Source organism: Stigmatopora nigra, chromosome 1, assembly GCF_051989575.1.
Source record: "Stigmatopora nigra isolate UIUO_SnigA chromosome 1, RoL_Snig_1.1, whole genome shotgun sequence".
Classification (NCBI taxonomy): Eukaryota; Metazoa; Chordata; class Actinopteri; order Syngnathiformes; family Syngnathidae; genus Stigmatopora; species Stigmatopora nigra.
Window position 1 is genome coordinate 11,837,940 of NC_135508.1, and position 21,524 is coordinate 11,859,463.

A 21,524-nucleotide genomic window follows, 5' to 3' on the forward strand; every position below is an offset into this window, starting at 1 on the left:
ATGCCTAATTAGATCCTCGGGCTGCAATATCTTTTTTCTACGCCCGGCCGGCTCCTGCTCTCCTCATAATTAATTTTTTGCATCATATCATGGTCGACTATTATATTCTAAGAATCTTTTACGAGGCAGACTTAATCCTATTTTTGCTCTTTTTTGTTAAGCATGTTTTGTTAGTCTGTCACAAACCCTCCTATTTATATTTTGTAGGAGAAGTCCCAATACTGTATAATCGAAAGGCAGATAATCAACCCAGATTCCTCTGACCTTGAACAGGATGTGTAGTCCTGCTATAAACCTGCGCTTTATCTGATATATTAGTCCATATTAAATCCTGAGATTTTTCGACATGTCATGCTCTTAGAAAGCCTAATTATCATCCATGTTGAAATATGTCAGCAACAAATATGCTCTGTTTTGTTTGTAATACAAGCGTATTCATCTGGACCTATTGTAAAATAAATAGGATGGTTTGCCATGCATGAAGACTTTGATGCATGTACGGCCAGATGGCGATTTGTGGAATGTATGTTGGAGGAAAAAAAGTGGCTGTCTTTCTGCGCCGAGCACAGTATCTAGAGAAAGCGTGTAGTGTATGTCCTTTTTCACAGCCTGAATGAGCTTTATATGCATGATGGATGTATAAACTGATGCCTATATGACCTTCCCTCTTAATCCTGAGCATAACTGGCAAGACTCAATGAGAGTAAGAGCCTATGCATCAACCCATCTGTCATCAAGTGGCGTGGGTGGAGTCAGAGGGAGGTGATATATATATATATATATACATATATATATGGCGCAAGTGGGTAGCGCATCAGCCTCACAGCTCTGGGGTCCTGGGTGCAAATCCAGGTCACGTCCACCTGTGTGGAGTTTGCATGTTCTCCCCAAACCTGCGTGGGTTTACTCCGGGTACTCCGGTTTCCTCCCACAGTCCAAAAACATGCATGGTAGGCTGATGGACATTGATGCCTCCTGGACCCCGCCCTGGTGATGTGTTCTCGGAGAAAACCGACACACATGCAACATGCAAGCTCCCCACAGGAAAGGTCTGGACGTGGGATCGAACCCCCAACCCCATAACTGTGAGGCTGACGTGCTAACCACTTGCTCAGACCGCCAAATGTATTATTTATTTAATTTTTTTTCCTAAGCTTACGCACCACGGTGATATGCTTCCCGTGTTGCCGAGGCCACGAGCCACTTTATCCATTATTCATCTGACAAACAAACTGCTAAATGAGCAGAATGAAGAGGAACAACCACAGTGAGAAGCAACACCATGTACTAGAAAAGACATGTAGACCAGTGACTGCTTACACATTTGCAGACTAAACGTAGGGTGCGTTCACTGTTTTGTGGTTTGTTTGTTTTGTTCCGATTCAGGAGTTGAATGGATGCACTTGTTTCATTTGTGTTCTCAAGGCAACATTTTTTAATCAGGTTAACATTTAAACAAAGGCCATGCACAAGCATGGATATTAGAGATATAAGGCTGTAAGCAAATAAGGGCTCGTCGCTCACTAGGCGTTGGGGGCTTTCGATGAATATAACATTACAGTCAATGATGCATGCCGTTTGAAAGAGCTACAGAGCTCTCAAATTTCAATTGATTTCCAAAGAGCTACAAGAAATAGTATTTTATTGCATATTAAATAGGTATTCAAAGAAAAACATCTAAAATGTCTGTCTTCACACATCAACAACAATTTAATGAATCACAACTGTTATACTTCATAGAGTACCATCTCTTGTACTTCTGAAATTAAGGGAGGAAGGAGAGATGCAAGAAAAAGGGGTGTCTTTAATTGTATTCAAATATGCGCCAAAATGGAATGGGTTGACTCGTGGCCCATGCCCTCTTCCTCATCAAATTTTCATGGAATTCTGATAAGTCAGGCTTTTGGGGCGGGGGCATAATCTTGCAATGTCCTAAACCATCCGCCAAATCATAACCTCCTCGGCAGAAGAAAAAAGGTTAAGTTGTCCACGAACCCCGCCCGGCAAGTTCCGCTTCAGTCCGAGTATTCAGAGAATGCCTTTTCCACAACTCTATTACCATCCACTTGCATGTGGCAACCATATCTGACTCAGCGGCCATCACCTTGACCCCGTTCAGCCCCCCTCACAAAATATAAAATGAATCACTTTCGCCCAGGCAGGACAACACATTCATTCTACTGAAAGGAAGAACAACATTTCTCTCCTCTCACAAGTCAAGCCAAATCCATGCATCCACGGTTGTCGCAAGACAGCGGGGGGATGAATTATTGCCCGGTTGCCACGGCAACACCTCGTATGGAGAAAACACCACGCTGCGGCTCGGGGAAAGAAAAAAAAATGGTGATTTGTGTGATTTCATTTTGAACACCATCCTGAAGACGAGGAGGAGAAAGAAAGTGTCATCAAAATGGGAGTAGAGAGAGAAAAGGAGAGGCGAGTGCGAGGCGATGGTCTGCCCGTAGCAATTTGTGGAAGTATCTTCCACAATTTGACTCACTGTGTTTTTCGACAAGGCGAGCTGGAACACCTCTTCTGACATTTACTTCATTTTCTTTCCAACACCTGCAAACCATTCCCCCACAAGCTGAATGATAACTATGCCATGTGGAACATTACACGCCTTGCATCCAAAGCAGAAGGAACATGTTGGACCTTATCTCACGTACTTCAATTGTCCTTCCAGTGCTCCTCTGAGGTTTCCACTTAGACCGACCATATACCTATCAACTCTTGATCCAAACCAGATCTTTAGCATTTGACCCTTACAAGCCCCCACAGTGCGCAGTGGCTCCCTGGGGGCCCGAAAGCCAGATCGTATGTCTTAACTCACCAAGGCAACAAATGGAGCAGGCACTCAATAGTTCGCTTGATTGGCCCGTCATGAGCGCACACTGCCGTTTGGAATAGCAGCATGCTTTGTTTTTCTAGCAAGGGTGCAGCTACTTAGGGCAGCTCTAAATCACGTTTTCTTTCGACATAGAATGCTTTCACGGGCCATTTTACATGACAATGAAAGTGAATTTTAATACAAGGGAGGTGGTAATCACAGGAAAGAGCTGAACAAGTAGGTTGGGTAAAAAAGTATTTTGCAACAACAATTTTTTGTCAATCCAGCCTCAAATCAGTAGATAAAAGATGCTTTGGTAGGGTTAGTTTCTGTTTATGTTCCTGCAAAATTTGCAAAAACACGACGACAAAAGGTACAATTCAATAGCCAATGATAGAATATGAGAAGGAAAAAAAGAAGAAGAAAAGTGCACTTCAGCACCATGGATAGCACCACTATTTTTTCATTCATTTATCTATCATCATTTGTCATCATGATGGTTGGGGAATAGGGAGCCAATCACAGGCAAATTTAGCCAAACAACTATGAACCATTTAGTCTTTAACCTACTGCAAATGTTCTTGGGAGAATAAACTACAGATGTTTGTACTAAAGTAAAGCAGCAGCCAAGATACAAATGATCAGATTCAGAATGTGTGAATATAGGTTGGCAATCTTTAACACGAGGTCGACTCAATAGTCTTTTTTTTTTTAATTTACATCAACACTTCTTATTAATGTGAAAAAATACTCTTTTTTCGAATTTTAATTCATTTGAGTGTGTGGTATATCATTATTTATTTGTTTACTAGTGTCACTTCTTAAGAATTGTTATTAGTTATCAAGCTTACAAAATCAGATGAGACAATGCAGCATTTAAGATGTAGCTGCAGTGTTTATTTGCCAGCACTATTCCTTATGCAAGGGGGATGGTTATATTTTACTGGGCAGCTGCATATGGAAATAAAATAGGGGATAGTGACAATTGTACCTGACTAACAAGGATAGGAGGAATAAACTGCTTATTCAATATTCCAAATCACTCGTATATTTTTTTTGTAAATGTATTTTTCCTTCAGCTTTTTTTCTGAATTCAGATATTAATATACAAGTGACTTAATTTTTCTGCAGCCCCCCAAATCTTCCTACCACCACCCATACCTGAATTGTACCACTTGAGAGCAGAAAAATGGTAATTGAGTCAATGTGGTGTAAATCCAGCCCATGTTTTGGAAAACAATCGGTCTGACCATAGCTTGGAAGCTTGGAGCAAAATGTGGCCCCTTAAAGCCAAAATAGCTACAGCAAAGTTTATCTTTGCTCCGTCGCATATCGTTTCCCAAGTCAATAATGTTGGCTCATTGACTTCTGCTATCAATAAAACACAACATAGCCATTTAGCTACCACTCTTCCACTAAGAACAAGCAAAACAAATGACCTCCAAGTCTAAAACATAAAGAGAAGGCTAAAAGTCACCAGTATTTGTAGATGGTGAGTGTTACATGTTGCCATTTAAGCATATTACCTAGTGTTGGTTGCATTATACTTTCAACATGACGTGCTCAGTACAACTTACAAGGTTTAAAACTACCGTGGATGAAAAATAGCCAGGCGGGGGTCTGAAAAACACTGTAATCATAATAAAATGGACAATTAAAGCACTTCAGATTGAGGAGATGGATGTCTGTAAGAGGATAAACATTTTCTTTCCAAACCAAGGTGAACACAAAATTACACGCTAGGAAATCAATTTTCATCACGTCCAACAAAGGATGCAGGCGCGAATAAACATGTCTCCTTTTCATTTGCCCTTGCTTGGATTTCCTAGATTGATCAATCTCTGAAGCTTTTTTCACATAGAAGAACACTTTGGACGATTAAATCATATACAAGTAGAATTATCCAACGCGAAAATAGTTTATCCTATAATTATCAGATGACCGCTATCTGGAAATATTCAAAATAGTACTATTTTCCCAGCATTTTGCATTCTATAACCTTACACCATCCATTTAAAGTGTGTGGTAAGAGAGAAATAACAGTATGAGATATCAACCACAATGAGAAGAAGGGTGGGTTTCAAGTGAAGAGAGATTGTCAGCATTTGTAGGTCAGTGTAAAAGTTTAATGCTTTATGCAAATGAGATGATGCTCTATCCGCCTCTAAATGGATACACTCTGTCATTCCACACAAACACTTTGCAAGCCTCTTTCCCTTACTGTATATTTTTTGAAAGCTCCCTACTCATCAATTGAGTGAGCAAAAGTGCCAATTAGACTAATGGAACCCTGCACCTTATGCTTGCATTAGTCATTTTCCTTATAAGATGTCGCATTTCTCTTAACTAGACCGCTGCCAATTTTCCGATTCTTCATTCAATCTGGTGACGTCAGACTGCATGTGTCTAAATAATCTAATTTTAAACTGTGAGAGGCTCACATTCATTTCTCGCTCTCAACACTGCATATTTATTTTGTCCCGGTGTACACAAAATGAGTGTTTTGAAAAGGGCTTGCATGCCATCAGGGAAGCCAAGGATGGATTAGTGTAATATGACAAGGAGGGAAAAAAAACTGGAGCTGTACACTGAAGGTGGGGCAAATCAATCCCATAATGGCCCTCTTATCAATTAAGTAACAATATGTGTTTTGTCTTTCTTGTTTACCTTTTTAATGAGAAATGGTCGGGGGTTTGCCACCGGGCATCCATCATAAATTAATTTAATTTGATTAGGGAATTCTCAAAGGAAGCCTCAAGGATTTCAAATGCTGGGTGATGTATAGTAATGTGTAGACGATTTACATTTTATGGTTGTTACCTGGAGTAGAGGTTTGTAATTAATTAATCAATGTTTTTTGTGTTTTTTTTTTATTTCTTTCATCAAGCCTAACTGTGTAGAACCTAATCGAAAAGAGTTTATTCAAATTTTGCTGGAATTGCCTGTGCTTTAAATTCTTTAAGTAGTCACTACAAATGCAAAATCGACACTGATGTCACATTTATCTTACCTACGTGCCATCAAACGACGGAAAATGTCACAATTGTTTAAAAAAATCCATGCAGACAGCTACATAAAGCAGTGTTAGAAATAGACCAGAATATCCAGAGATGAAAATAAATATATAAATAATGAATATGGATATGGATGGAAAGGTCATGGCTAAATTCTGTATACTAGCCAGACGCAAGTTGAAATTGCAACAAGTCTGAGCATACGAGCACTGGCGGAACACAAGTGAACGTGGCCTGGGTGTACCGAGTATCAACAGGCCCTTAAATTGAGCGGCCGGCCGGGGGTGGGGGTCTGCTATGCAATCATAACTCACAGGTGAAGCTTCACTCCAGCAAATTTCAATGCATTAGAAACTGTGTGTAGGCTCTTTTAAGGAGGCTGAATGTTTATTTATTCCTCTCATCTCATTTTGTGAACCGCTTTATCCTCACTACGGTCATTGGGGGGTGCTTGAGCCTAACCCAGCTGACTTCGGGCCAGAGGCGGGGGGGGACACCCTAAGTCGGTAGGCAGCCGATCGCAAGGCACAAGGAGACGGACAACCTTGCACACTCACACCCATACCTAGTGGCAATTTAGAGTCCCAATCAGCCTACCATGCATGTACTAAGGGAGAATATGGATTTGAACCCAGGACCCCACAGCTGTGAGGCCGACGTACTAACCAGTCAAGCCGCTGGGCCGCCTACTAAATGTTAAATAAACAGTCAATTTTGTTCAAGTGGCTCCATGATTATGGAATCTTACCCTGACAACACAAATGAAGTAGTGGCACATACCCTGTCTGATATATTCTAGCTACCGGTAACATTTCACAGATATGTTTTTGTGGCAAAAACATTTCGGGATTTGTGGGCATAAGAAATAACAAAATGACACTGGAGAGTTGTTTGGCCATCGTTTACGTGCATTGAGCCGACACGCCCTTTTTATCTCAAAAGTCTTGTGATTTGTGCATCCTTAAGTGCTAAAGCAGAAATATGGAGTGATTGCTAAAGGGCACTACTTGAAATGTGTGTCTTGTTTTTCTATTGTCATTTTTTAACACCCAGTGGAATCCAGGTGATTAATGACTTTTAGATGCTGCCTCCTACGTGCGTACTTTTCATCGCAGCGTGAATAAGCTGGGTGCTCACAGTGGATTCGTCAGAGTCCCATATGTTGCGTGGTTATTCGCCCACCTGTGTCACAAACAAGACTTCTTGTCACTGCTCAAAAGGCAACGTGTCAAAATCCAAACTTCTTCCTGCCGATTACAGTAATTGGTGGAGAGAAAAAAAATCTAGATCGTGCACTGCTCAACTGGGCTCCTTTTAATTCCGCAAATAGCAGCCATTTTCAAAAAAGACAACCCTGAGAATAGGGCTTTACTCCACATAGTAAATAGGATGAAACTGGAGAAAGCCAAAAGTACAAAACTGTAATACTATTTGGATTTTTAAACTACATTTTTCGACATTAGCTTCATGTCTTTAATGTTCTAGTTTAATGTGATATCCATTCCAGAAAAAGAGCTGAAATTGTCGAACTGCATCGCGTAAATTTTGCTCACGTACCAAAAGTAGACCTAATTTTACGTGTCTGAAAGAAATGTAACCTCATTATTGAGATACAAATATTTGAGATAGATAATGACAGCAGTTATTTTCTATTGCAAAACCCAAACAAACTAAGGGTTGACATTGTGATGTCAAATACTAATAAGCAGTATTACAAATTGAGCTCATACTATATATACCATGTTGTGGGTTGTGAATGGAACCTTAATAAGGCCTGGAGCCCCTGAACCCACCATGATATAAACAACTCAAAAATTGTTCCTCTGCACTGGGTGTGGCCTGGATTCTAACAAAGCCAACCCCCAGCGGGTCAGCGTCTTGTGCGTGGACTGTATAGACGAACGAATTAGGGCCAGCCGAGACGAACCAGGGCAAGTCTAGTCCATGGAAGGGGAGAGGGGGAGGGTTAAATGTTGTGGGGTATATGGGGGGTGGGAGTTATTTGGTTGTGGGGGATCTGGATTATCGTTCAATTAAATACAAATCTCTGGGCAGGAATAGGAGCAGTCATCAACTGATGCTTATCAGCTTAATTTAAGGTTGTTATCAGGATCAGCATACTGATTTTTTTAAATGTTATCCTTTAAACCATCATATTCCTCCAACTTAGATTAGTTTTCAATTGATTTCAATGAAGGGGATAGATTTTGATTGGTGACCAAATCAATATGGATTTTATCGTTGCTTTATTCTTAAGTGCCGGCACCCCAAAACGCTTTATTTTCATTCCCTTGGACAAAATCCGCCGCTAGCTGCTTTTAAGTCGCCTTTATTTGTAATCGGGGGGAGGGGAGGGGTTTAGGCTTTTAATGGAGACCTCACCCCAAGCATGTCCCCTGAGCTTGTCCGTTCATAGCACAAAATGAGGATGACAGTTGGGGGCATTGAGTGTAGGAGTAAGTGGGGGAGGGATGGTTCTGGGTCAGGGACAGACCCCCTAATCTAGGCATGGTCAACACGTCCATGCACACCAACACACCAGACGGGACAGGACGGGACTTACCTTACATTTGCACACGCCATTTCATTCATCAATACAGTAGATACAATCATATTACCATAGCCTAGATACTGTAACCCTCCACGCTCCACTGGTTTACAATGGGAGACAACGCCTTTGTCTATACAATAACCCCAAAGGTGCACCCAGACAGTGAAGATTCCACACAACTCGGCTCAGATGACATATTAAATATGAATGGCCTGAACCGCGACTCTCCATTTTTAGAGTTGTACCTCCCCAATTGCTCTGTTTTAATGATCGAGAGTGTGCATAATGTTCTAATAAAGAACTAAGTCAATTTTCAAAGCCCCATTCTACGCATTGCCCATTCTTGTCATTCGCTATCGAGTGACCAGTTGAACAATAAAAACTCTTAAAAAAGAAATCACTTTCGAGGATGTTGTTTGTTTGTCATCTCCCAAGAATGTGAGTAAAGGTGGCAGTTTTGTACTTAAGGTGCAGCCACACAACAGAGAAAGTGACAATGCTCCAAAAGGTACAAGTAGGCACAACACACATAACTATATATTACTGCAGTGAACCAACAAACCAATCTTATAACAATAAACAAATAGTTTGAACTTCTCAACACAAGCAGCAAAAAACAGGGCAATTTGGAAACAACAAACTCACTGGCTGGCATTGATGGATTGGAGGCATTGCACATACGCTGTCTGACTCACAAATACCACAGACTTTGGTGCTTTATGCTGCGAAACAAAGTCGATATATATATGGCAAAAGATTTCTTGTAGAAGGCATCATTCAAGCTAGGATCCCCACTGAGGACAAGCATTTCCATCAGGGTAGGTTAAAAAAATTGGAACAGCACCTTGATGGAGCAACATACTCATCTAGTGGTCTTTCTTGTCATTGCAGATGGGAAACATTGTGTATTAGATGGTTGTTTGCTTTGTGTCATTTAAATGGCCCCTGGATTAAAGAGGCATAGACACATTTGACAACAAATATCTGAAGAAATATTGGGCAAAAGACAATCTAGATATCAATGAAAATGTCATTTTTCCATGTTCAAAATGTTGTATATTCCCAATTTAATTGGACAACAAAGACAATGTTTTACACTATTTTGAATCATTAACCAGCATAATTTAATAGAGTTGCATATAGAATTAACTGTTCCAATTGGTGATACATAGCATTACCATAACATTGCCGTATCCTAAATTAAAGAGATCAAACCTTAAACCATTTACATGCAATAACAAAATCAAGATCATCATTGCAGAAGTAAAACTCCAGCCCTTCACTTTTAAGAAGTATCTTCACATTCAGTCACAAATAACATCAAAACAATTGTCAGTAAAGTCCAGATAGTAGTAATCCTCTGATACTGAAGTGCACTAATGTGTACATTCAGCCATGAGATGGCAGCAGTAGCAAAGTGAAGAATATTTGCTGAGCCAGGAAAGTAGTTTTGGGAAAAGAACGCCAACCCTCCAATTAAGGGAAGAGCTTTTAATCCCTTAGGAGACCTTCAATTTTGAAGGCTGAATCAGCACAATTTCCAGAGTAAGAAAATAAAAGTGAAGTATACATCAGTTGAAGGGACGTGATAGATTAAGTGCAGTGTATTTTCAGGCCTCAACAGTATAGTACAGAGACCAAGGGCAGGTAGTATTTATTATACATAAGGTACTTTTTTTAAATGAAATATTTAAAATTAAGTATCCAACTAAGTTGAAGCCAAATTGTTGGACATTGGCGGGTCAAGGCTAGTCAGAGGCATGAGCAGACATTGCAGGGATATTTTAGTAAATGTGATGAGACCTTGCAGATAAGAATTTACATGGGGGTTGGAATGAACAGCATCCATTGTATGGACGCCATCTATTTTGGAGGAAAAGTACAAAGTGGATTAATTTGTTTGCATTGTGTCAAGGTGAGAGAAACTAAAGTGCTAATAAAATGATAAATTGCACAAAGACACAACTGCAGCATCAAAATAATCATACCCCAAGGCAACAAATGTCTAGAACAAGTGAATCAATGAGCTGTTTAGAACAAAAAAATGCCAACCGGCAATAAAATGCGAGGAATGAAATACCTCTTTAGAATCGTTTTGAGATGCGGTCATTATTCAAGGCCTTATTTTACATAACAATGAATTGCTGGAATGTATGTCTCCTACTTTGTCTACTAAAAAAGAGATTTATGCTGATTTAAATCAAATCTAAATTTGTACAGTACATACTTCATTTCAATATAAATACAAATTGCCAAAGGCATTTGCTCTCGACACAGTTCATCTGCTTAAAGACAGTTTTGAAATAAACGCTCAATCTCAGCCGCACGTAGTGGGAAATAAACAGTCTTGCATGCACTCGTCCATGGAAATAAACACTCATAAGTCCTGTTGCACATACCAGCTGCAAGAAGTAACACGTTTATATATTCCAAGCCCCTGACACCTTGAAGTGGACACACACACACACATAAGGCCGCCAAATCTCTTGATAACAACTGACACAGGATTCGTCACGGAGCACTTGAAATAACAACCAAAGAAAAACAATGACTAACAGCTATGACGCTAAAAGATGTTGAAAACAGCTAAGTGTCAAAAATGTCATTCTTTTACGAACACTGACAGTAAAGATCCCCTGGGGTCATGTGACATGATAGAAACCTTAGTATAGTAACGTATTACAGTGGTACGTCACATTCCATGAAATGTAAATAGACTTCCTGTATTCTATTTTGAAATTGGCATGATAGAGTTGCAGTCCCATTGGCTATCTCCCAACACCTCACTAGCCTCCCATTGGTTAGAAGGGTTGTGTGGGTTCAGGTTGTGGGTGAGCTTGATATATTCATATTTTAACACTTTGATCGTATGTAATCCTTACCCCGATGATGGTTGATGAGGTGCTGGAGCCTATTCAAGGTAAGTAACTATGGATAGGGTTGCCAGGATATTGCAGGGCACAAAGAGACCAACTTGTGCTCACACCTACAGACAATTTGGAGTGTTTAATTAACCTGGCAGGTATTATGGGGGAGGTGGGAGGAAACCAGAGTATATGGGGAAAACCCAAGCAGGCAGAGGCAGCAAGAATGACGGACTACAAAATGTATCCCTTTATCGGAGAGGTTGAAGGCTTCCCGCTAACAAGCCATCCACATACGAGATAATCACCACATTAAATTGGGAGATTTCTCAGTGTGGATCATCATCTGTTGCAAAATGGGTTAAAAGGCACAGGCTTTATGTATAATCTAAATAGTATCTAAGTTATATCTCACTAGGTCAGGCAAGGTCAGACAAATAAAGCCCTTCTTGTTCAAATGTGGCAGTGAGGATGTTCGCAATGCCAAGTTTTACTGATCTGCCATTCATGTGAGTGTCACTTCATTAGCCTGTTATCGGAACAGAGGCAGGAACACAGGGTCGGTCAGGGTGGCCCTGACTACTGGGAGGTTGTCCAGATAGATGACGTGTCCCATCCTATCCAAGGTTGAACCTCCCGGGAGGGATTCAATCTTACATCAAGAACAGGAGGAGGATGGGATGCCAGAAACAAAGGGATATACAGTAACTCAAGCATGAGAAGGCAAAGTTTGCTTGCCCTAAATTGCAATAAAGAGCAGAGTGCGTAAATGTTGCACAATAAATGGAAAAGGGGATGTTAATGCTGGGATTTGATAGATTTGACAGTCATTCAGTGACTACTAAAGGTAGGCTGAAAGAGGGGATCAATGCAGGAGACAAAGGAAACAAAAAGATATACCCTTACCAAAAAAATGGACAGAAAGTGTTAGGGTGTGCATTGTTAAATACTGTGTGACTACTGAATGAGTCAAACTACCGGTTCTTTGTTTCATAAAGCTCGAGGCGAAGCCACAGAATGCAGGTAACAATGTCTTTCAGCAAAACACCTGCTGTTTTAATGGGGTCTTTTCAAAGAGCATAGTGAGCCTCAAACAAATAACGTGACACTTAGTGTAATGTTTACAACTTTTCAGCCACACAAAATCTTAATTATGTTTCACACATACGTCAGCAGGTGAAAAGATGGATAGCTGGAAAAATGAAATTTCTTACCTGCAATGACATACTTGTGAGCTTCCGTAGGCAAAAAGAAGGAAAGAAATTACAGTTATTGGAAGTTAGATTGATGAAAAAAAAGTGTCAAGAAAATCAAGATGCGTGTGTTGAAGTGTTGGTTAGGTTTTTGGTAGCTACTTGGGCCGAGGATAATCCATAGTGCATGCAAACTCCACACAACCTGGATTAGAACCCAAATCCCCCACTGTGAGGCCAACGCACTATCCACTCCTCCGCCGTTGCAGAAAATATTGGAGAAAAAATATACAGTACAATTCCAGCCTCAGTATATACAACATTTGGAAGTTCAGAAACACGTCCTGCATGTGTTAATAGGTTTTCAATTGTAGTCTACTATTGCCAGTGGTTGACATTTTATGCATACTTGCATGCCCATAAATAATGTTGAAAAGATGGTGGAAATTGGAGTTTTTATTCTGGTGCTGTTTGGTGACTTTATCGAAATGTTACTCTTGTATAACTATTTTCACCTTAGACAAACTTGATTTCATAATTCAACTTCCTTTGGATCAGTTAAAGTCTGGATGTTACAAATTGTGATTTAAATATGTTAATGTTTTTCATGTTGCCCCATAATAGCAAGCATCCGCCTGCCCAAATAAGAGTAGTTCCGATGCCCTTGGGTATTAGCACTACATCTTCTCTCCTTCTCTGTTCGCCTTCTTTACTTTCTCTCATTCTGCTTTCTCTGCTCTCTTCTTGATCCTCATTATTCCAAACTGGGGTCTCTTCGGGAGCAAACAGTCTATTATCTAAAGATGGAGCTTAAGACAACTTAAATCTCCAGAGGAGTGGCTATTTAGTCAAGTTGAAAGAGCAGAATAGAAGGAGGGAGTGTGTGTCTGGCCTAGCGTTCCCATATCACTTAGGCTAATGTGATTAAGGGGGAGTGTGGGGTGGTGGGGTGGGGGAGTGAAGGGGGTCCATTTAGCTCAGTGTGTTGGTTCTATGTAAGTGATTCATGTCAAAGAGAGTTGTGGCTATAGATCGAAAGGAGTGGCTGATCTCAGGACTTTAGCTCAATCAAACTAAATAAACTCAGTAACAGTCAAGCTAATAATATAAAAGTCCCGATGCCCTTCACTAAATTATATTTTCTATTCGTCTGACTTGTAGGCCTGGATTTCACCCAAAACCATTCAAGACACCGCAGACTAAAATGTTTCATTTTATTACGATCCATACTTAAGGACATCACATGCAGAAGATGTACGCATTACTTCATTATACGTAATTTAGTTTCTTATACTACGATGTTTTTCTTCCCACTTTCAGTGATAATTTTACAATTGGCACACTGCGAGTCCCAGGGATTCGCTTGTCTGAAAACTGTGCGTCCCAGGAAACTTGTCACGAGTCCCAACATACTACGGATGCAAATAAAACATAAGCAACGATATATAAACATTCAGATTTAATTTATTTATTATATGGTTTAGGGTTAGGGTTTATTTATCATTGTACTAGTCTTTCAGCTCGTAGATCCTCCTCTCTTTGCAGCCAAAAGTCTTTTGAAATGTGCGTATTTTTCCTTGCTTCCCCCGTTTTGCTTCATGATCATCGATCGAATCTTCTGCAGTTCTTTTCTTACTAGTTGTATTTTTTAACTGCGAAATAACTACCCAGACTGTTTTGCTTTTTCTGAAACATTTTTTATCTTTCTTACACTATTACGAAACTCTTGCTATCGCTTTCTCTCCTTCGTCTGCTAGTGTCTGCTAGTCTCGTTCACGCGAGAATTATTTCGCAAAGATTATGTGGAATAAATTGGTTTGCTATCGGATATATGTGTTTTGGGTTTTTTTTTGATAAAAATTTCTTTGCGTCCGAAAAAAGCACATTACTTGAAATTGTGCGTCTGGAAGAAAAGCTGTGCGTATCAGACGCAGGACGCAGAGGTAACGAGAACACTGCACTTTTTCCCCAATGGAAAGCAATGAAATACATAGATAACCATGTGATCACAAGACTGGGTACTGGATACTAATTGAATAGCTCAAATAGGGACAGACACAGAATTTAAAAATCAAAAATCTACCAATTTCCTTTGAAAAATTAATAGGAGGTAGAGAATGTATTCACATAATTATAAACTACTGAGGAAGGTTGTACTTCTAATTTCACAACCTGGCTGCACACAGTAAGAAAGAGTAAACCTCTTCACAATACGTACATTGAGAATTCCAAGAGATTCAAGTCAATGAGCCTCAGTAAAAGATGCCTGTTTTAAAGGAAGAAGTTCTTTGTTTCTCACTTGTGATTCAGCTTCACCACATGAAACAAGCCTACTGAATACTGTCCCTTTCGAGACATCTCCACTCACAAACTTTGAAGGCAGGAAGAAAGATTTGTCAACAGTTCAATACTTCTACTTTCCATTGTAAAAAAAAAAAAAATCTAAAACTCTCTCATCTCACACCGGTCAAGAGAAGATGGCAGTTGTATATTTTTGCAAAAACCTACCAGCCAATGAGACAATTTTAACACACTGCAATCTTTCACAGGTTTGCAAACTAACAAACCTTTTTTTCTGTTTCTGCATTCCCCACTTCTTGCTACTGTCACAATGAAATTTCACAAATACGGGATGAATAAAGTTATCCAATCCAATCCAAATATCATCAGAATCACCCAAAATGATTACCACTGATCAAATTGGGGAAATCATCAAAATGGACTACGGGAGTCGTCACAGAGTTTGCAAAGGAGTCTCAGGTTTGGGGCCAAGTCTTAAACAAGACCATTAACTCAGTAAAGGGTGATAAGTCTAAAGGGATGAGGACCACCACTGCAGTTTCTCACACTGTGACTTGAAAAAGTCCTATCACTTTCCAGCTGTGAAGCATATACAAGCCTTTCACTATACCCTCCCCCCTTTTCCTCAAGAATAAATAGAAGCTGAGAAATAGGCCGGGGGGCACAAGTAGAAAAAGGGGAAGGATGGGATTCTTTTGGTCCTTGTTTACCTCATGCAGCACATCATTCATGTGGTACAAATCTGCAGAGTGGCCTTATCCAAAACGAGAGTTGTTGGAATGGGGGATGTTTGTAGGCCGCTTTATCTCAGCTGATGGAGAGTGAAATGTTAACCACAGATGTACTATCCTGGCACCAATTGTGTTATTCATGTCTTTGTTTTGTTTTTTTTCCCACTGGAAAAATAGAAGAAACTAAATCAGGTCAGAGCACCCTGACCTAGTGGTAATGTGATGATGTATAAATGAAAGTTTATGTTCAACTCATCTAAAGCATGCTACTGAGGTTTATGAGTTATCACAAATCTGCCTCTATAAATTCAGCTTCTTTTTAGGGAGTGAAAGTTGGCTTTGATGTGGCAAAAGGTCAAGAAACCTTCCTCATACTCCCACGGTTTGATGATGATGATGAGCACGCAACGCCTACTGCAATCTGCTTCCACTGTGTTAACGAGTCAAATAGGTGAGAGCTACTGTGATTACGACCAGTGTGACCAACAAGGCTGGTGGGACTGAGATGACGATGAGTGCGAGTATGACTTCTACCGCCCGATTTTTCCCACCAAATTCTGTGAAACCTTCAGCCAAGGGATCCTAAAATTGATAAATTCTGAGTTCCATTGTCAACTGCAAACAGGGAGCAGGATAGATTTGGAAATGGTAGACAAGATTTCACTCCAGACAACATGAGTAAGCAATATTAATGTGGAAAGAGACTTAGGAACCTAGAAAGTGGAATTTCCTTGAGGTCGTACGAATGCTGAGGATTAACCAAATTGTACCACAGATGTCACTCAGTCAAAGCAAGTAATACCAAGACTAGACCATAGGGAGTCGTCTTTTTTTACCTTTGTACTTAATAAGATATTGTATATTCAAAACATTCACAATTTTCTAATAACAGTATATATTAGGGATCTGCTCAGGTTATTTGGTTTACCACGCTGAGCCAGTCAAAATGCTAAATGCATAATGTGGCCACGAATGTATTTCTTTTGGAAAAGGTTTGTTTCTACGGTGACCTTCGATCAGTCAATTCAGAAAGGTGTGCTAGCTGCTGCTTCCAAATATCGCACACTCCAATAAAGGCCTGGCAGTGGACACTACAGAAGCAGGGATCTCACATTAACCTTGTCAAGTTTTTTGTCTTTTTTTTTATGAGGCAACAGAAGCAATGGAGGCACTATACCCAGATCCATTTATTTAACGGCGTTAGATGCAAAAGCCAATTTCAGTCCCTTGAAATAGGTCTAATCATTCAGTTCTGAGTTGATAAAATTCAAAAAATGACCGAAAAGAATTTTTCATAATTGCTAAAATGACAAAAGAAACCACACAGGTGCTGCTTTGACTTGAAATCACTGCAAAGCACGTCAAGAATGGTGCCATTAATATCCATAAATGTCACTGTGCTAATACACATTTCCCTGAAGTAGAGAAAGAGTGACGTTTGTAAAGAGCTGCTGTTTTTTTGTCGTTTCTTTTTTTATTTGTTTGGCGTGTGGAGACAAAGATAAAGGGCCTTGTGTAAAGGTTGCCATCCATCTTCATCCGCCTGGCATATGTTTAAGTTTCTTCTGCCCTCAATGTGTCTTTTTGTCTTCTCCTTGTGTGTGCGTGTGTGTGTGTTTGGATGTGTGTGTCCCACTACACGCATGTGTACGTGTAACAAGTAACATTGAGGTTAATGAAGTGCATCCAACTCTTCCTGTTGGAATGAGCAAGGCTTCATGAAGCAGTCCATTGACTACACTGCCTTCCTGATGAGGTAATACTTATGTCGCCGCATGCATGAACCCACACACGTTGTACTTGAGGAAGGCATTTGTTTGCTCATGTTAAAGACGGCTCCAACAATGTGTTATTTTAAAGAGTGAGACCGGCTGGAGGCTGAGGTTCTCTTGATTAAATCCTATACCACAATGTGCAAGCTATAAATCGCTCCGTGGTAGAGTACGTTGAACTTTCAGGGTACTGTAAATGGATGATATTATCCAATTGTATTTTTCTTTACTCTTTTAATCATGATCTGAACGGTTGCGTCTCGATTTTTTAGAATCTAATGGAAGAAAGTCAAATCAGAATTTTTCCTCATCATTCAATCATTTCTAAAAAAAAAATGTATGGTTATCTTTTAGAAGTGATGCTATACTTAACAATGCCATTGTTACAATTTGACTTTAACTCCGAATGAACAACTAACGTCATCTGATATAGAGATCGAATAGCATTAGATACTTTTACCTACAATATCTGCCGACTTAATCCTTTGACAATACTAGTGCCACTCCTTTGCTTCGACAGAATTCAGGATAGAGGAAGACAATCGTCTTAAGTGTTCTAAAGGTTAAAAACTGAAGAGAACACGTCAACCTGGACTCGTCTTGCCTTTGGAAAGATTCTGGCTGCAAATTATGTGTAGTAATGCTGTACATTATGTAATTTTGCAATTTTGTAGACGAAATATTGGAAATCAATTACACTGTCCATGATAGATGTCAGCTAATATTTTACAACCACATTAGCCTTTTTGAGCAAAGTGCTCATTATGGAATAGTAAGATTGCCTGCTGAGAAGTTAATGATAGAGTCAACCTGAAGGAAGCAATTTTCTCTCTATTCTCACTGAAAGAGCAGGCTCACCATTTGACAATGAAGAAGGTAATAAATAAATCAAAATTGAAATGGAAACATTAATTACTGGGTCCATAAAAGGCTATTTTAAAAGAAATCACACCTTATCATAATCAATAAATGTTAATTCTGGAAGTTGTAAATAAAATCAGAAGCCAAAATACACCAAATGTATTATTTTCAGCCATATTGGACACTGAAATTATATACATTGCAATGCCAAATGGACATTTTATTCACCATATCAGTTCAAGTCAAAACAGATTTTGTTACTACAAAAGAAGAAAGATGTTCCTGCCTCCAAGTTGAATGATTTATTTTATTTTGGGTTGGGATGTCTCATTGATCCCTCTAATCAACTGACACATTTCCAAACAGTAGGTTTCTCTACCCAAAGCATGGCTTGTGTTATGGACAAGCCTCAGCAAAGCCCAGATGAAGAACTTTGAAGAAACATGGCTGAGTCATGCCTGAATAACGCCACTGACAGATGATGTGACAACACCATCCTCTCCCTCTCCACTCAATGACAGTGAAGTTGAAAAATGTGTAGTTGAACACAAACTTTCTGAAAATGTACGGAAAAATCTGGTACCACTGGCCCTGCGGAATGATTATTCATGTGTATTTAACCCCTTGGCTTCCATTGACCGCACTAGAAGCAGCAGTTAATGATCCATTATCAGTGCCAATAACGGCCACCATTCATCGCCATCCTTTCCCAGTCAAATTGTAAGCAATACATACTTTTGTCGTCAAGTACTATTAACAGTCTATAACATTTGAAACACACCATCAAGAAAAAAAAACCCGACAAGTAAAACTCAGGCGTTAGTTGATGGAGAACATATTTGCAGAGACTACAGACCCATTTACAAGAGTGCTTAGTTTCAGGGGCCAGACCTCACACTAGCAAAATACCTTTTTGTTCTGATTTCTGAACAGTGAGAACATCTGTATATGCGAGCCATTTGGTTAAGTGCAAAAGCCATTTGCACATTCCTCAATTACTAACCTGCAAGATAGGACATTTGAAATGAGATTGTAATTGACCGAAGAATCCTGACGAATATAACGTGACATTTGTGCAAAGTGTAGCAGTGACATAACGGCTCAAATACCTCTTAATATTCTTAAAATAGCTATTAAAACTAACACTAGAGCCTAGCACGGCAGCTCCCGGGGCTACATTTCCTTATCGCCTACTTAAATTCAGTCGGAGGTCCAAGTTAGTTTATTGTGGTATAGCAATGGGACCTCATCTACATTTGTCGTATACAGATAATTGGGACCAAAGCTGTGATGAAGGATGAAGGGTCTGGCACACAGGATGGTGCACTTGCTTCCCCATAGATTTTTGGGCTACCCTCCATATTTACGTCAGCAACTCCTATCCCACTAGTGCCTCCCGCCTGCTGGCTGCTGTGGAGCTAACAATGGCCACTTATGTTCCCACAGTGGAAGTAAGACAGCGCAAGGGCCCCATTCCTTGCACATGCACACACACACACACACACACACACACACACACACACACACACACACACACACACACACACACACAGGCACACACCCACACACACACTACACAAATGACAGTCAAAAGCACATGTACACACAAAGAAAGAGATGATCCACCAATCCTTTGAGGACATTTTAGAGCCTGTCAGTGACCAACATGTTTGTTCCACCAATTGACTTATTTTGAAGCAGCAAATGTTTTTAATAAAATTGACATCTCAGGACAATGTAGTGAGATGATAAAGGGGAAAGGTGGACCTGCCACCATAAAGATGGGGATTTTAAAAGGTGAGAAGTTGGGTTGATGGCAAATAATTTACAAGTAGTACGTGGTTACCCATAAATGACAGTAGTTTTTATTTTTCAATCTGCATGCTCCTCCATACTTATGTTTGTGGTTGGGAAAAATATCACAGGCGTCAGACCAAGAAGTGTTCTCTTTGCTCCATTTCATGATGGTCATATCAGCGTAAACTTAATGTTTTGATTAGTTCCAAAATATTAACAAAGAGAAAGTATTGTGGCACTGTCCTTCTGTCCTTCCATCTTTTGGGGTCGTTTTTCTGGTGTTTTACAAAGGCAATGCCCGTCTTTGATGTTAATTTGAGCAAGTACTGTCAAAACAGAATGGGGAAGTAGGACTTTTTTTAGTAAATCAAAAAGGCCAGGCAGGTTTTTGATGGTGAAGACCTTTGCGTGCAAAAAGCCCATAATGGATCGGAACTTTGCTGAATGCGGTGTGCTGACACGTTCCCAACCCGTAATTTTATACTCGTTTTTTTTTTTAAGGACAGCCATATGAAAAAAAGATGGCTCTGTCAGAGAAAAAAAAACTCCTCAGTAAAATCTCAGAAAGAACCTGCCTTTAACTGCTGAATTACTGTTGATGCTATTACAATATTAAAATATAGCAACGAGCGTGATGGGATTAAGTGACGCAAGTATTTCCAAGCAGCAACTAATTATCATGTACTTAAAAAGTTCTTATCATTGTCCCATGATTGAGTCAGTTTAGTGAACTCTAACCACTAAGTAGACTCAATAAGAGAACAGATGGAGCGATAGGCAGAGATAAAGATGGACAGAGTGAGTGAGCACATACAAGAATGCCAGTGCAGGCTGTCACAGGATCAGCCAAAGACATGCATGAACTTGTCTTTTCTTCAGCCGCACCATTCCTTCCTTCCTGACATCACTCGTCTTTGCTTAGGTGTGCCATCTACTCTCCTTCTCCCATGACTTTGAAGTCACAAAGTGCATCATCTTCTTGTTTCACAATGAAGAAAAAAGTAGGCCTGGGAAGTATCTCGGATCGGGAGTTTGCTCATGCTAAAAAGGGAAAACTTTTTTTTTTTAATGTGTGTCTTTTTTGCTCTTAAGGCTGAATGGGCAGGGAAGCACTGGACCTTTTGTCACATGGAGGAGCTTAAATTGCTCTTACAGAGAGTCCCACACACCACCAAGTGGTGGGTGTTCCCAGTGCTTGCCACCGTGTGATATCATCATGGCTTGGCATTACACTGATGCTCAGGCATGCATTTAGCACACATGGATGCACAAGCACACGGCCAAGCATATAATGTTGCTCATGTCACCGCAACATTCATATTCACCGTAAAGAGTTATGACTTATATTACTGGGACCAATTCCATTGGTGGTTTACAACAACAGTCTAGAATATGGATCTATCTGGATGTTGGTTGACAGTTTTATACCTTATTTTCAGACATCAAAAACTCCAAAAATATATTTGTAGACTTGGAGGAGGATGTGCCCAAAAATGATGCCTCCGTTCATGTTTTTATATATGCATAGCCCTTGAGCCAACACGAGTTAGGATATTTCTTTGTGTATATGTAATGGCAGCAGATAAAACAGGCACAAATTAGGCAAAAAC

General features: G+C 39.9%; 1 protein-coding gene across 3 annotated transcripts in view; it reads right to left on the reverse strand.

Annotated features, from left to right (window-relative positions):
- The window catches only part of agrn (agrin), a 173,814-nt gene that overhangs the window by 125,947 nt on the left and 26,343 nt on the right, over positions 1–21,524 (reverse strand). For 2 of the 3 annotated variants that reach the window (XM_077732654.1, XM_077732404.1), the window contains exon 3: positions 12,474–12,494. The exons of the other annotated variant lie outside the window; for it this stretch is intronic. In XM_077732654.1, coding sequence (XP_077588780.1) covers positions 12,474–12,494 — 21 coding nt within the window. The remainder of the gene's footprint in view (positions 1–12,473; positions 12,495–21,524) is intronic. 3 annotated transcript variants of the gene reach the window in all.